The sequence below is a fragment of the Crocodylus porosus genome, unplaced genomic scaffold (genome assembly GCF_001723895.1).
Source record: "Crocodylus porosus isolate Cpor-Errol unplaced genomic scaffold, CroPor_comp1, whole genome shotgun sequence".
In the NCBI taxonomy this organism is placed as follows: Eukaryota; Metazoa; Chordata; order Crocodylia; family Crocodylidae; genus Crocodylus; species Crocodylus porosus.
In genome coordinates this window covers 13,854,469-13,872,403 of record NW_017728932.1, presented here as the reverse complement: position 1 = coordinate 13,872,403, position 17,935 = coordinate 13,854,469, and the positions used below count along the sequence as shown (strand labels likewise).

General features: G+C 39.7%; 1 protein-coding gene across 7 annotated transcripts in view; it reads right to left on the bottom strand.

The window, feature by feature from the left end:
• BCAS3 (BCAS3, microtubule associated cell migration factor) overlaps nucleotides 1-17,935 on the bottom strand; it is a 444,448-nt gene that overhangs the window by 341,975 nt on the left and 84,538 nt on the right. For all 7 annotated transcript variants that reach the window (XM_019545665.1, XM_019545667.1, XM_019545666.1 and 4 more), the window contains exons 10-12: nucleotides 16,908-16,984; nucleotides 14,964-15,047; nucleotides 6,465-6,635 (exon numbers count right to left, since the gene is read on the bottom strand). In XM_019545665.1, coding sequence (XP_019401210.1) covers nucleotides 6,465-6,635; nucleotides 14,964-15,047; nucleotides 16,908-16,984 — 332 coding nt within the window. The remainder of the gene's footprint in view (nucleotides 1-6,464; nucleotides 6,636-14,963; nucleotides 15,048-16,907; nucleotides 16,985-17,935) is intronic.

Sequence of the window (17,935 nt, the reverse complement as noted above, 5' to 3'; positions counted from 1 at the left end):
GACCACTCGTTTGCCATCCAAAAACTCATTGCAACAGTCTTTCAATGTAGAAAAATATCCAGTGCAGTTGGGCTTCTTCCAGAAAGTCTGCACAGATGATGGGAAGGAAACACTTGAATTTACTGAGGCTGCATTGGAAGAACGGCCTCCAAAAGGTGCTGGAGGGACTGGAGCGGGTGGAGGATGGTTCAGGCAGGTGCATGAATTCAATGCTGACATTGGAAACGGGTTCGTTTCCACTGAGTTTATGTTACATTACAAACGGGGAAAGGGGAGCTGGAAATGCCTTGCTTGGAGGGAAAAACAAAGAGTGGCACCAATTGCTCAATAATGTATGCAGCTGCTGCCAATGAGTCGGGAAGAAGTAGCTCATTCCATTTCCCATCTGCAAAGCAGAAAAGGCCCGCAGAAAGTCTGCGGGACACGGACCACCGTGTTTACGTTCAGGTTGGATATCACTCATTCGCCAAGTTAACAGCCTCCAAACACTGCAGTTGATGTCGGGGTTGAAAGACTGCTCAAAGGCCTGCAATAGCAAGAGCTTCATAAATCTGGGCCTTATTCTTAGACATACGTGCTAGAGCTCGCATAGCTTCCTCACCGATTTCATTATCATTAGAGTATAACATTCCATAAAAATAACATGAAGCCTCTTCTGTAAAGACCCTGGAAATCCCCATGTCCAAGATGCCAAGCCAGCACCTCCAACAGAGCGCCACTGCGATATCCAAAGAAACCTCGAGCTTAATGGAACATGATCAACCAATGCTCCAGATCCATCAACCTGGTTATATTACATTGCAGCGGGACACCGTAGCAGATAAAAATCGTTTCCATCTTCTTTTAAAAACACACAGAAAAAGCGGACACTTTGGGGAGGATTACACCTACAAGTAGAAAACAGCACTTGCTTTCAGGGCATAGCTTAAGCTAACGCTTCTTTTTTTCCTCCTGCACTGTATTTTTCTTCGTACTTAAAGCCCACAGAAACTATCGACAATTATGACTTCTATTGTTTATTTCATCTTTAAAGGCAAATTACAGCATTTATCCCAGTGCAGGCACAGCTTTTAAATAAACCATGAAAAACAACACAAATAAAAAAATGGACATAAATGTAACTAAGCAGGACTTATTCTTAATAAACTTAAGAAAGAATGACACCATCGTTATAAAAATCAAACTAATCAATTTAGCGACAAAAAATATGAAGAGTTGAATATTCATTAACTACTGTACATACAAAAAAAAAATCTCGTTATGAAATTCTCGGTGGATTTAAACAATTAAAGTCAGTCCAGTGTCAACTTCAGCTCCAAAGATGTATGTGCAAAGAAAAAAAAAAACATTATAGCTAAGGTCAAACATCAGTGGAAAAGGGCTAAAAGTGATAAATCTGTAGCATTAAACTACTGCACTCCTTTTAATAGAATCCAGCATAAACTCAAAACAGCCTTGTGCTCAGCCTGAACCATTTATCTGAGACAAAAATGTCTTCTTGACAAAAAACAGATCCCCTTTAATAAAAGTAAGGCAGACAGTATTATGCTCTGAGGGAATCCTGTTGCTCTTTTTATATTACATATAAAGAGAATTCTTCTGTAATACATGTAGATATAAAAAGTGAAGAAAGCCAATGCCAAGTATACAAGCGTTAGAGTATCAAATTATCTTTCCTGAAAATTGCACTTTTCTATAAATAAAGTGCTGGCATGAATAGCCAGTGGGATTATGCATGTAGTTACAGATTTACTATTGAATACCTTTATTTTTTAAACTTCTTTTTGTTTTAGACTGACGTTTCACAACTGTTCTTGCTACCTGATAAGGATCTTTATTTGGTTCAATTGTTATCAACTCCTTACCAAATGGAAATGAACTTTTGAAACTGCAGCAGTCTGCTTTTTTTTCCCTGAGAATTCCTCTTTAATGGAATAAAACGTTAATAAGGAACAGGGAACAAAAACCTACTGATCATATTTTAAAATATAAAAAGAACTAAAGGTTACTTTTTTAAGTAAATTTTGAAAATTTGTCTCAAATAATTTTCACGTATTTTGCATAATCTGAGGTTGACATGATGATCTATCGTTAATCACTCTATCACAAACATTTAAAAGAAAAATCAAGCTTTTTACTTTTAAATTCCCTCATATTTAAACTGTCAAGTAAATGTTAGATGTTTAACAGATTTATATTCAGTCACAAAACTGCAGACTTTTAAGAAGGGTCATTATTGCGGACTAAATGTGGGTGGCCCAGTTGACGAATTAATTAGGAATAAAGAATCAAAGGTCGAAAGAAAATTATTTTTTCTTTAAAACTCAACCCACTAACAGTTTATGCATTTATTTCCCATTATAAAATAGGGACATCTGTATAAGTTTATTTTTATCCATTTCAACTAATTAACAGATCCAAATAAATAGCCATTACAGCTAACTGAAAAGTTTGCTAACACGTCATTAAAAAGAAGTTTAAACAAGCACACGAACCTTGTTAACATATTTTGGCTAACCACAAAGTTACTTAGGCTTCTTGATAATTATTTTTATTCAGTTTTCATATATAACGTGACAGCCAAATCCAATAAGTCAACATTTCTACACTTTTCTTTTAATGACACTATGGTTCAAACCTTTTCAAAGTACCGCTGTTTTTAAAAGTAGGAACTATCGCCTAAACAACTGCCACATGCGAGATTTCACCAAGATGTCCACCTTAATAGGGTTTACTAAAAATATTTTTTTCTCCAGAGATTTACCATGTTTAAATTCAAAGATTTCTTTGTTGTTGGGATGTGTGGTCTTTTTCAGCAGAGGGCTAATAAGATTTCAAATTAAGGAACCGTTTGCTACCGTATCTCATGAAATACCTTAAGCATGTTTGCTACATTTGTGATTGCCTATGAAAAAGGGTAGGCCGGATGAAAGAAAGGACTTTAAATCATCACTACTAATACTTCTGGCCTAACTATTCAAAACGTGCTCCACAGTCATCTTCCACGCAGGTGAATCTGCACGCCTGTGCACACAGATGGACGCAAACCACTGTCTCCAAGGTCAGCAGACGCTCTGCTATTGTAGGCCCTACGGACTGCGTTTCCCCTCAAAACATTTCATGTAATTCATCCTCCTCCATTTGAAAAGAAACAAAGTCACTTCCTAAAGTGTTGGCAAAAGACACTTGCTAACTCTGCATTTATTTCATATCTTTATATCTACAGTTTCTCATCGTCAAGAGGTTGTTCTTCTGATGATACAGTTGTTTGATTCCATTAGATCAAGGATCGGTAACATTTTCCAGCGTTGTCGCGCTGGAATGACCCAGCTCCAGTTAAAGACAGGCTGGCAATAGGACCCAGGCCCTGCTACCACTTCCCTCTGCTACCCAGCTTCAGCACCGCATGGTCCAAGTGCCCAGCCCAGCAAAGCCTCCCACCACTGATGGCCCCCCAGCACCGTACCTAGACTCCTGGTGGCCCCGGGAGAATTTTTAGTATCGTGCCCCCCTTTGCCAGAGATAATGATGACAATAATCAGGCAACGGAGGGGGGGAAAAAAACAAAAAACATTTTCAGGCCCCCTTTCTGTCTGGGCCCTGGGCAGCTGCCTGGTTTGCCCATGCCTGTGTCCAGCCCCGAGGCCCCCGCTCCTTGGGCTGAATCCAATGGCTTTGTGGGCCAGATCTAGCCTGCAGGCAATATGTTGCTGCCCTCTGCATTAAGTTATGGGGGACAGGGCATTGTAATTGGTCACTGTACTATGTCAGATAAGGGGCTAGCTTGGAAGAGAAGGAAGGACGTTCTCAGTGGCACATTGTGAGTCAAATATTCAGTGTCTCTGAAAATCACCCCCAGACCTAGGATTGCTTCTAAAAACTCTTTGCAAGTCATGCACAAAAAACAGTGGTTACACAAATCACAGACTGCAATACATGGAAAGGGTTAACCTAGTGCAGAAAACAAATGTATTTGGCATCACTGATTCCCTGTGGTTTCCTATGCAACTTAGGAAGGCCTAAATTGGCAGTAGGCACATACATCCCCTCCTTCCAACAGAGGTAACTCATCCAGTCCACAAATCCTGACTCTTCCCTTTCTACATGGGTAGAAGCAGGAATGCTACCCAGTGTCGTCTCATGCCTGCCTCATCCCTGTGCCTCACTTGAAACGCAGCAACCCCATTTAGTTCAGCACGACTGCTCATGTTTAAAAGGTCAGACGTGTGCTTAAGTGCTTTACAGAATTGGAGCCTTAATCAATTATGCTGCAAAACTAGCCATGTAAACCCAGCGAGTACAAATCTGTGCCATCTACACACTAACATGCCACTTTCTGCAGACCCGCCTGCTACAGTCAGCGTGAGAGCAGGAGCACCGCCAATCTCGAAGGCACTCGTCGATTCATGTAATGGGCAGAATTCGAACTCTGCCATGTTTGAGCTAAGCAGCATGCTCAAGATGGATTACTTCCATTCAGCAATGGGGGAAACGAAGGGAGGGAGGGTTGGCAATGCCCCAGCAAGGACTGCAAGTGCACAGCACATACCTTATACAGGAAGGTACCCTGTAGAAGCAGAAAATTCAACAACAGACATTTTCTAGGCCTCTTAAACACCACTGAAAATATACCCTGTCTTTGTCAAGCCTCCTTGACACACCCACATTTTTGCCTGAAGATATCCAAAGGCCATTGGTGATGAGAAAAACAAATGGCAAAGAAGGGTTATTTTTCCTTTCTTGGAAAATTGAAAAAAAAAGTAGGAAATTCTGAGACCCAAGTCTCACCACCAAAAACAAATTATGAACTCCAGTAGTGCTTTCAAATCCCAACTCATAATAATGTGAACAACTAAAAGTTATTTCTGTGTTCAAGAATACTGTCTACATCAGGGTTTTAAGACAAAACCTAAATTGTTTTACTGGCAATAATGGCTTATTTATGCCAGTGAAGTATTGCTTGGGCAAAGCAAGCATTGTCATTTTTTATAACTACTTTTCTACAGTCTTCTTTAGGTTTGATAGGTCCCTACTACTGTTAAGGTCAAAGGACAAGTTCATAAAAACCTCTAAATCACATATAACAAGACTTAAGAAGCTAAGATAAATCATTTTATTTCTCAGCCTATGCAGAAGCATCAACACAGACAATGACCACCAGAAATAATGACCACATTAAACAAGGCTTCATGAGAAATTTATGAAGTAGGATTTTTCTTCTTTTTTTTTTTTTTCCTGACATTAGAAGAAAAGTCAACAGAATTTTTTTTCCCGGAAACAAAACAAATCCCAAAGGTCAACAGATTTTTAAAAAACGGAGTCTCTAAAATCTTAAATAAAATAATCGTGCTATTTTCTTCAGGTTTTGTTTTATTTGATTTTTGAGAAAGAAGGGTCTTCCATCCAAAATAAATCTCCTTTCAGCATAGTATGGATGTGGCTAAATATTTCTTTGAATTAATTCCTGGAAGCAGCCAAGTATATTATATTCCTGGATAGAAAAATATTGTTTGTACCTTCAGTTAAGAAATGTACTTAACATCACTATTGATTATTTTTAATATTTTACTAAAATAAGATGCACACAATGCACCTAGAACACAGGAGGGGGTGGTGCTGAACTAGGGGCATATTTTGTGTTGTGTTTTGTTGGTTTTTTTAAACTAAATGCTGATAAATACAGTATGTAAAATCTCAATTTACAAAATAGTAGGGATCTCACCTGAATAAAGATTCCCAAATTAAGTTCTTAAAAATTAAACAGAGAGAAGCAAACATACAAGACTCTTATGATACCTTCACTTTCATAAAGAAATTTAGTTCAGAACATTCGTCTCAGTTTAAAATGGTTGATGTAAAAAGTTTGCCCACTGATAATTTTTCATGGTACACTGTACTGTGTAATGTCACCGTGCTGTTTTTCTGACAGCACAGTTCATTTTTATGATACAGTTAATGACTCGTTAAAATGCAGACTACTGCTCCTTAACAATCAAGTTTTGAAAAGCTAAGCAATTGCAAAATTTCTACCCAAGTTACATTACATAGCTAGCCAGTCTCACGATTACTGCTTTTGTACACCGTGTCAAACAACTGACCCTCTTTCTAGGCTGCAGTCAGAATTTCCTCTACACTACATATTAATAAATGTAATCGGACCGTGCATACTACAACTGGTCAGTATAAATCAATGTCAATTCTGAGCAAGTGTTACAGACGCAAAAAGTGACATTCCACACTTGATGTTGTCAAAATGTCACGTAAATATGTATTAAGGGCTAAATACATGTTGGCTTAAATTCAGATCTGAATAGCACTTCCTTTGCCGCAGCTTTGTGCATCTGTAAATTTTGCTGACCTTGCAAAAATCATTTGCAAAAAGGATACAATTCAATTTTTAATTCAAAGCTTTTGTGAAAGTTAAGGGGCTTCAGATGCTCCCCCCGCTCCGCAAATTGTATTACCTGCCCTTCTCCAACAGTCTCAGTATCAATAACAGTGATGATTCCAGGCACCAGAGGACTTCGACGAGTATTGCTATGAGCTAAAATTTCTTCTTCAGTTGCTCCTGATGGCAGCGTCCCTGTCAGCTGTGTAACTACTTTCCCAACCATTGTAAGTCCAGTCTTTATTGTCTATAAAAAGAAAGACTCAATAAATAATATTTTAGAGCTGTTTTTCATATCTATGCTGAATTTTTCCCAACAAAATGAACACTGCAACTGGACTGCACCATACACCAGGAGCAGACACAATCGACTAAATATGCTGCCACATAAACCACATCAGACACTGCATATATTTGCAACCAATGCTAAAGTTTGATATGTGAGATAAACCTTTTTTATCCAAAAAGTTAAATGTATTTTCGTATCTCTTACCAGCGGTTTCTAAAACATTATCAAAAAAGAGAAGTAGTCACTGTAATGTCTCAGACATTATATTGATTTTTTTTCTTTTTAAGCCAATATTTTAGTTGCGTATTCTAGAAGGTGCTGAGCAAACCCTCCAAAATTGAAGGTATTAGAGTTCATTGAGATTATAGTAAAAAGGGAGAAGTGATGGTGAATAGTGTGTGCAGCACAGAGCAAAGACAGAGATCATGTTTCTATAACCATATAGACTTGTTGCTCTGCTCTCACGTCAGACATAAATATAACAAAGTCTGTCCTCTATCTCATCCGAAAGTGTTACCCCAGCGATAGTACAAAGCAGTAAATGGTTGATGCAGCCTAAATCAAGCAATATGGGGATCAGAAGTGCTGCACAGAGAAATACTCGGGACCAAACCACATTCAACTTATTCTACACATGACCAGTCACAGTGACTGTGACACAAACCAGTAAGACAAGAAGGATGTGGCCCTTGAGGGGTACAATGGGGAAGTATTCACTTTTTGCAGGTCTATAACTGCTCCAATACATGAAATCAGAACAGCAAAATTAAAGGCTGCACCCTCAAAGTACTGGAGCAGAAGACTATATGCACAGCATAAAAATCCATTTCCAATAACACGACTTACTGTACTGTGCATGTTTTCCAGGCATTGCTTTGAAAACTAGTTCCCTACACTGGCCTTTACACTTTATAGAAATTGGATATTTTTGGGGTGGGGGAAGTGCAAGAAGGGAGGAGACAGCTTAGGTAAGAGATGGGCTAAAAGAATGAGAAAAAAAAATAAAAGCTATACATCTTTGCAGATTGCTGTTGAAATCTAAACTGTATCTCTCTGGACCATGGATTGAGCTTTATTTGCCTATAAAGCATCCGGCATATTATGGTGCTATATAAATAAGAAATAATAATAGAAGAGTTCACAATGGAACAACAGTGTAACAAACCAATTCTTAACTAAAAAGATGAGCAAAGCTGTATACTAAATTTCCAAAGGAAAAAAAAAAAAAAAAAGAAGACACAGAGCACAGACTGAAACCAAGAATAAGCCACAAATCAATTGCAACTGCTTTGTTTAGTGCTAAAAACTCAAACTGCAGTGATTAGAAAACACATTAGTGTTCATCAATTAGCAGCCAAACGTTTGTTTTAATAATTCATAGGAAATGACTTACACAAAGTCTGTTAGTGTGTTGTCAGGAAAACCTCTGAAGGACCAACAGAATTAGGCGCCACACTGTATTGATGGCAATATCTAGCCAGGAAGCCTGATTAACCTCTGAGGTGCCTCCGTTGATGTACTTACCCCATTAATGCTAATGGAGATGCTACCACTTAAAATCGAGCCAGGTCTTTATCAAAGGGATGCCTTTTGGTTTTAAAAGTCTTTAGTAATATCCTGCCATTTGCTTTTTATCCACTCTTTTTATACTCGCATCAACAAATGAGAATAAAACAAACTGAAACAATGGCACATTCAGAAGATGGAAAATAATATCCAGAAAACAATGGGATCTGAATGTTTCCACAAGACTGCACTCCAACGCATAGACCATCTTTAACAAAGACTACAATACAGCTCAATAATGAAGAGCATACATGGCACATGGATACTTTATGCAGCAGGAAGAAGAAAGCATTACAGGCATTGTATGAAAAATATCCAAAAAGATTGTAAAGCCAAGAACAGGCTAGAATATGCCTTTTTAAGAAAGTAACTGTACTATTACAGCAGATAAATTAGATTACATACAGAAAGCATACCATTTAAGGCTTTCTAGAAAATAAATGCTGTATGCTTATCTAGCAAACCAAACTACTGTCATATGCTATACTAGGCTTCGACTGCAAGATGGCTGAGAAGTAATAGGTGTCCAAAGATTCGGCCCAGTCCATTAGGACATAAATAACAGTGCAAAACCATTATGGCACTTACTCTCTTATGCTACATGTATATTTGAAAAAACTTCCCTCCTAATCTTTACCCTTTCCCATGCCATATCAGCTGTCCTCCCTATCCATTAGTACTAATGGCCTTGCTCTCACATAAGCTGTTAGTACTCATTAAGAAGTTATCAGGTAACAAGAGAAAACAGATGCAGTTTTTGCCAAATCATTTTAGCGCCTAGGGATTAGAAGACACCAAGAAAGAGTCAACTAAAGCAGTTATTAGGTGACAAGAAAACTTGGCTTATTATCTGATCTTAGACATTAGGCAGGGCATCAAAAATCTTGAACATTTAAATGAATTCAAGTTTGTATTTTATTTCTTCCCTCTTTTGTGATGGGTACTGACAAAGTGGATGCTAAGCGGTGTGTTCATCCAAATGTTTCATTCAATGTTTTCTTGTAAATCTCTACGTACAATGTTCAAATGAACAAACTTTTTGCACAAGGAACAAAACCAGCATCTATAAACACTCCCTTGCCCTTGCTCAAAAATCCCCAAAATCATTTGACTTAAGACAAATGTATGCACTTACCCTGGTTAATCTAAAAATGAGCACATCCTTAATTAGCTGAGAAAATTTAAATGCAACATCCTGTGACTGTTAATCTATTTAGTTCCAATGAGTTTTGAATGACAAAGCAACAGATTGTTTCTATGTCTCACAAAGACCCTGAAATCAATATTAAAAAGCTGAATTTTTCCAAAGAAAGAACCTGTAAGGAGAAACAGGAACAGCTGAAAGAACAAAAGGTGCTATTTATACAAATGTCATTGATAATAACATTCTGAATAAGGTCATAATTCCGGATTTGACCAATTATAGACACAGAGTTAAAGCAAACTGTTGCCGAGCCCCTGAAATAAAGCGTCGCTGTTTCCTATCCGCAGTCTCGATGAGAACCAGATATACTGAAATACAGCCACAGAGGAAATGAGGACCTATTGGCAGCACATCCAAAGTGTGTGGAGGGATTGCCTACTAGGCCACCTAAGTCTGGATGAGGTACAGCAAGGCCAAGCTAGATATCACTGAGACAGAGTGAACCAAAACGGAGGATGAATGGACCTCATTCCTTGAGGATGTTTCGCCAGCAGCGGAAGGAACCTCAGAAGTCGGAATGATAGCACCCAATAGTTTTCTTATTAGACAACGTGGTTTTCATCTGAAATTTGTAGCTTTTAATTAATGTGTGTAAAGTGATGGGTGGTTAGCAACATGTTAATTTTCTATTTCCAAGGACGTGGCATTCAATCAAGCTATGGAAACGGTCGCTGCTGTGTTAGAACAACATTAATAGCAAACAGACTCTAAACAAATGTGATGAAATGAAAACAAGAGCAGGGAAGTACAAGCTTCACAACTGCGACAGCAGAAAACAAAGTTCATGAGACAAGCATTCCCAGTGGAATAGTGAAAACCAGGATGTTCAAGACAAAACTTTTCTAGGCGGCTAAAACTTAGATGGACATGCAATAAAAATCATAATAGAGCAAGTTTACTTCTATTACCGTCAGGATAAAAAGGGACATATTAACCCTTTGGCATCAGGACCCACCACCATCTCATAATATGACTGTGGTTTCGAACTTGGTATGAAAAGTTAACGGGAATTTCTAGCACTGCCAGCTAAAGGGATTAAGGATAACTGCTGAATTTGTTGATTAAACAGGAAGCCTACTTCATAAGCTAAACCTCTGCACATCACGTTAGGGGCAATAAAAGCTGCAAGCTGCCAATGTATAATTTCCCCCCCCCCCAATCAAATAAAATACAATTACAGTAAACATTTTGTGCCACCATTGAGCCCTTCCACAGAGGATTTCCAAGTGGGACCTCTCAGGGGAAGCCCCGTCAGCAGTAGTTTAACTAGGTTAAAGTGAATGGGGCACCAGTCCCCGGTACCAACTAAGAGAGGGTGCTAGAATCACCTCCCCAGGGAGTCCTGCACTGCCCCTGCTTGGCTATAAGGGCTGGGCAGGGGCAGTGCTGCACCAAATAGTATCCTTAGGTGGGACACAGGGAATGAGTGGATCTAGAGAAATGGTGCTCCCCATCCCCCCTGGGAGCCTTTGTCAGAGCAAGCACAACCTGCACCCAATAAGTATGTACTGGGCGGCAAGGAGGGGTGGGGGTAGAAGCAAACTGGGCACTGGGGTTGGCTCTCAGGGAGGCCAGCCACAGGGATGCTGCTGCTGGAGTGGAGCTGATGCTGCTTCTGCAGCAGTAGCAGCATCCGCCACCACCCAGGAAGGTAAGCCTTCCACTCACCCACATTTCTCCCCTCTTTCCCTGCCAACTATAGCGGTCAGCAAACCCCCATGCTCCCCAACCCCAGGCACTCAATGAGCTTGCTACGACTCTGCCTGTTAGTCTTTCTGCTCAATTTTATCTCCTTCCTTTGCATGAAGGTTTCTCCGCTTGCCTCAATGCGAGGCTGGAAGCAGGCCAGGCAAAAGGCTGAAATACAAGGTCATTTGAAAAAAGAAGAATTTTTATGGGACCACTTCTGAACTCAAAAGTGACAGAGTAGGGAATAAAAAAAGGATACCCACTTGAAAAGAAGCTAACACCTCTGCTGATCAAAGGAGGTGTATCCTAAACCAGTCCACGCTGATAAGATATAGTTGCAGTTGAGGCCTGAAAATGAAGGCTTACTTAAGCAAGCAATAAGGCTGATGGTGAGGTAATAGGAAGGGCAAAGGGTAATAGATATTTGGAGCGTGTATTTGTCAGTGAGGTAAATCAGCGTCTCAATTAGTAGGAAATTGCACATTACTACCCTAACATACGACTGTATGAAATCAGTGAAAACAGGGTTGTCAGTTTTGCCTCTCTGCATCCGTTAGAACTGCTATACTTAAATGCAAGAATGACACATTAGTAAACAAGCAGTCTGTAATATTTGCAGTTGTAGTGCTAAGCATGGTACCTATGCAGAGTAGACAGTGACAGCCCCCCCCAAAAAAAATTTATAGGCAAAAGACACAGAGGGGAATAGCACACAAGCATGCTGAACAATGGCACAGCTGCAAATGTAAGACAGTTCCACAGTTGTGGGGAGGAAGGAGGAAATATAGGAAAAACACCTTCCACGATCCAAAACATCTCGGCAGCCCTTGCACTTTCTAGTATACTAATACTGAGACTAATGCTGAGACAAACATGGAAGCTGCAATGGCTACTCCAACCAGGATGCCAACTGTATCATCCTCAACTCCAGTACCAGGCAAGAGAGAAATCACCCAGGCCAACACTGTACAGCAGCAGCAGCCAAGAGCTCCACATCTGGACCCAAATGATAGTGGTGACCCTCTTTTCCTAATGCTCCCATACAGCATGAGGCAAGGAATGGAGAAAAAGGTGCAACGTTCCAGCCTTCAGCCACTGGAGGTAAAGCGGGCAAAAGACCAGGGATAACCTGAAATGCCATTTCATCCTCCCAGCCATGAAAGAGTGATGCTTTACACAACTGGTCACAACTAACCACGGTTTGGGAAATCTAAGAATTGGAAAGAGAAGCCTGGCACCAATGCGTTTGATGATATCCAGATCCAAGTGAAGCTTCCCCTTCTGCCCTGCAGTGTCAACCCAGAAGTCTTTTCCCAAATGCTAGAAGTTTAGTGGCATTTTTTGCTTTTGGCTGAATGCATAAAATGGACAAGGTTTAGTAGCAAATATTATCTAACAGCTTTCTATCTCAGACTACTACTCATGTTAAATAGAGGGGAACAAATGCAAGTATTTTGTCTACTTGCACCTATTAATGGAGATGTGTGATCATTGCTTTCGAGTTTGTACGTACTGGGCTCAATGAAGGAACTCCTAGGTGAAATTCTCTGGCCTGTATCACACAGGAGAGGTCAGACTACATCATTATAATGGTCCCTGCTGGCTGTAAACCTATTAATTTATTTTCTTGTTTAGAGGCTCTTTTGGGCTTTATGTTCTGGCAGATACTCCCTGGCTACATTTTCCAGTCCCTGGAACAAATAAGTAAATAAAATTCACCTTTATCCTGTAGGGAATACTGGACACATGTTATTTAGCTATATATAAGGTTTAACCATACTGTCTGTGGCTTGGTCTACTCAAAGATATACCAGCCCAAATTCCTTACTTTCTACTACGGGGTAGAATTAAGTGCATTACTTTCTACTATGGGGTAGAATTAAGTGTAATAAAAAATTCAGCTTAGCTGACCACCGCCATGTAATATCACACTGAGCTGGTTATTTTCCAAATCCATTAGAATTAAAAACAGAAACAAAAAGATGTTACATGTTAAGATGGAAAGCATTGGTTCTATTTTACACTGATGGTGGAGGAACTCAAAATGGACATTATGGGTACAACAAAGTGGGAGCATCTGCACAAGATGCTACAGTGCAGTATCAACAAGCTGCTGCACCATAGCTCATTGCTATGGCGCTGTACAGTTGCTGGGCATGAACCGGGATGGTGACACTACTGCACGGTAGTAACAAGCCACTGCACAGTAGCATCTAAAAATAACCATGCGGTGATGGGACTGCGCAGTAACACTGGTTACTGCGCAGTCATTTAGCACTTGGTTAAGCAAATACTAAATGACTGCGCAGTAACAACTGTGCAGTCGGCTGCTTGAGTAGACATGGCCAGCATGCCAAATAGTATGCTAGGGCCAAATATATTTAAGTGCCTAAGTTGTATTATTTGGGTGCTTAAATATAATCCTATTTCATCCTGTTCAGCTCCCTGAGAAAACACTACCGTGAAAGGTGGGTGAGTCTCGCTCCTGCTTTTTCCAATAAAAGTAGGCTACAATAAGCTGACACACTAATATTTTTTCATGGACTTGAGCAGGGTGGAAAAGGATTGTGCTTAGGTACCAAAGAAGTGAATGGATTCATGCCAGTATCTTCAGAAAGACGGAGATCCCTTTCTTCTCAGCAACATAAAAACCTGTGATTTTTCTCTCCCTCCAACCACAGCAAGATGAGGTCCAAAAGCCATCCCGAAGGAACACATTCATTTTTATATCTTATTTGTTTTTATATGAAATAGCGTGACCTTTGCTTCTCTTTGTGGGTTCCTGAAACTGTTGTTTTGTTCAGTGTAGTTGTACTTTCTATTCCATGCTGTCATTTCAAGTCTCTTTGCAATGCCTATTATTAGAAATGTTTTGTTCTGTATTTCACAAATCAGAAGACTAGTGGTTGTATCAAAAGCTTGTAATCAGCATGAAGTTTGCCAGCCAACACCAAAATTTACGTGTGTGTGTGTGTGTGTGAGAGAGAGAGAGAGAGAGAGAGAGAGAAAGAAATGACTTAGACAAATGCTGTAGGCAAGACCTCTAGGGGGGAAAGAAAAGAAGAAAGAAACAATTCCTCAGTCTTTTGGCTAGCTTAAGATTTTTCCAAGCCGCAGTCTTCCTCTCACACTATGAAAACTCAGACACTTCCACAAAAACACAGGGGAATATTATAACGCTGTTAAGACTAAGCAAACCAGAGGCAATGGTATCTGAATGTAAACATTATTAGTAAGATTTGAAGACTTTGAAGAAGGTTGTAATAACTAGGCTGAGTAATTTTCTCCAGGAGTATTTTATTATCTTTGAAAATGCAGTAAAAACACAGTACTGGTGTCAATGTCTCCATAATGTGCTAAGCACTATTGTATTCATAAAATTAGCATTATTAGGCTACGAGACCAGTCACTCAAAGAGCTGAGGCCTGATCCTGCACACCTGGAGTCCTGTGAATCAATCTTCTGCAGCTGGTCGCATTTGACTTGATTTCAGCAAGCCTGCTCTGTGTGAAGAGGGCTGCTAGCAGGATTGCAAGCTGAAGGTCTGCAATCCTGAAAAAGTGCTGAGTACTTGCTGAAAAGTGCTTGACACTGGAAACCCCTGCTCAAGTCAATGGCTGGAGGGAAAGTTGCAAGATATCATAGTTGGTATTGGCCCTATTAAAAAAACCCAACAACTCGCAAACCTAATTAAAGTGTTGGTTTTTTTCCCTTTTTTCCTTTTGTGAATGAGAAGAGGGGGGGAAAAAATCCCAGTGGCGTTCAGTAGGAAAACCTGATAATCACTGCACATGATAACCTCTCCCAGCAGTTGATGATGTACTCACTTTGGCAGCGCTAATGACTGTGGCAGTGTAAGACTGAATGTTGTCTCCACAGGCTCCACCACGGGACTGATGGCATCGGATCAGCTGCAAGAAGAAAGACAGCCAGCAAATCACTACTATTAAACTATACAACCCCATAACCCATTAGCATAGCTCTTATTTATCATGTATAGTAGTGTGGTTTTTTTCATACAAATAGCAAAAAGCCCTGCTGAGACACTTAACCCCTTTTTATAATCTTCTGGGTGCCACCCAGACTGTCGCATGCTCAACTTTGGTTTTCAATTACAAGATGAGTAGTCACTAAGAATTCATAAACTTTGAAATGGTGGGATTTTTGGTCTGGCAGCGTTACCACAAATAAATTTAAATAAATATAATCAAAGGCTTTAGCCATGTCTATGTAACATTAAATATTTGACATGCTAAGAATTTGGATGTGGCTTATTTCTTTTTTTCCTTTTTTTTTTTTTTTTTTTAAAGACTCTAGCAAGCAGAAAAATGACAAAAGCAATCAAAAGTTAGCTACATTCACATTTCTAATTCTTCGAGGGTTTTCAAGCTTCAGTACGTTAACGGCTTGGATACTGGAGTTGCAGGGCTTCTACCCTGCTCTTTTACTATTAATCTCTGCCCCTCCAAAAAACAGGATGCCTACACCCACTATCAACCAGGAAAAGAGGCAGAACGTGGAAACAGATAATAAAAAGCTGCTCTATCTAAATAAATCAGTAAATGAGTTGCTGATATTTATTGCTGCTGCATGCATGTCAAAACTCTAGCTGCTGGATTCCCTCATTTTTACTGAAAAAAAGAGGACCCCACTAAAAATAAATATATGCTCCAGCATATGCCCCCTTCCTGATTATATTAAAAGAGCTAAAATAGTTAGAGAGGAAAAAAAGACAATATGGGAATCACAAGTGGAAGAAGTTACTTTCAGACACAAGAGTGCTATTTGCATTTCCAGCAGCAGCAGTACTCATTAAGTTCACAGGCTAATCTGCAAGTCCGGTTGCTACGCAGCTGACCCCTGAACTTGGCATCGCAACACAAAGCAGGCCTGAATTCGGACAGAGATCAGCTGTGCTTGAAAAGGTGTAGCAGCAGGCAAATGCATTAAAGCTGCTTCTCTCCGCGTCTTTGGCTCAGCTCTACCAACAGCTATTTTTGCCGTGGGGTTTAACCAAGCGGAGTCAGGCTACTTTAAAACGCAAACCATGCACTGGTGACGGGGGGCAAAGTTCTCAAACGAGTCTCGTTTTAAATCAGAAACTAGGCAGCAGAATAAGATTTGGTAAAACAAGTGCTGATCACACTTTCACCAGCACCTAATGCTTCTGTGTCTTTTTTAAAAAATAAATTACAAATCAAAACTAATTCTCTTTGTCAGTGTTTGGAGAAGGCTGTGGCCTGATAGGTTGACCTCGGAGGCCGGGAGCCAGGAATTTTTGAGTTCTCCTGACACGGCCCACTGACTTGCTGTGTGGTCTTGGACAAGCCCTTTGACCACTCTGTGACTCAGTTTCCCCTACTTGGGAAACAGGGACAAGGATAGCTACGTACTAGGTCTCACCGGGGTTGAAATAAAAGAGTCCAAATTATTTCTGAGAAGTGTTAATTGCAGAGTAACCCACATCAAGCAAACATGAAACCTTTTTTCTGCCCCTGCTATTTTCTTTTATGCCTAGGCTCTGCAAACGCAGAAAACTGTAACAGGTTTTCTGCAAACGCAGAAAACTGTAACTGTAACAAAGTTGCAATCTAATTGCAGACAAAAACTGATGGTAAAAAAAAATAAAAATCTGTATTTACACCTACCTTCACTATCAAACTGCTTTTTGAAATAAACTATAATATTTTTCATGCTCGTGCCTGAGATTTTACGAAATTCATTCTAGTATCTGTCTTATGGGAAACATACAGATTTAACCACTTCCTTACCTTATTTTCTGCATAAGCAAGCCAACGGCTTCCAAGAGCAATGGGATTCATATTTGGCCCTGGACAAGGATAGCAGCCTGAAAATTTTCAAAAAGGCAGCATTGAGAAATATCTTAATGACTTCTTACAAAGAATTTTAGCTATTGCCAAGAAAACAAAAAGTCTAAACAAAGAGCTTTCAATTGCTCATATCACTCAGCAAATGCTTACATTTTTGTAGTTGAAGATAAGATTGTGGCTACATGAGCTATTTTATTAACAGTTAATTAAATGTAAATGCTAATTTTTCCTTATGCTTGGGTTTCTTATTTTAATGTCACCTGGAATGCTAGGGAAGCAGAGATTTCACAACTTTAAAAACCTTTCAGTCAAAATTTTGTGCAATAATAGCTGTTAGCTGAAGCTGTTGGGAGTTTAGGGTGGGTTTTTTTCGCATTTGGAAAGGTAGGTTTTTCTCCATATTTTGACAAAATTAGTTCTAGATATTTACATTATAATAAATTTAACTTCACAGAATGCCTGTTGCTTGTCGACAGATGCAATGAACTCAAAATCTTTTTTTCCAATTTGTTTATGCGTAGAGACCCCTCATCTGACAAAGATTTATGCACACACTTAACTTTATACACTGTGAATGAACTACTGGCCCATTTGAAATCAATGACAAAATTCCCAGCGACTTCCATGACCCGGGATTTCATCCTGTGTGCTGTTCCACAGCATCACTGAGACGGACCATCCAGGTTATCAAGGCCAGCTCAAACGTGAGGGCCTTAAATAACCAACCCTGCCTACAACTGCAAACAGTGCATGATAGGTATTGTATGCACTTCCATGCATCGCTTCAATCAAGGCGCTTTATTTCTGGTTTGTCAGCCCTCTTCTAGTCCAGAACTAAGTGTCTTTTAAGCAGGTTGTCATGCCGCATTAAATGCCAAGTAGATTTTTCAGGATCATTTTCACCAATTTGAGCATATCACCACAACGCCAGTTCATTGCAATCATTGCAAACTAAAATTTACTCTCGG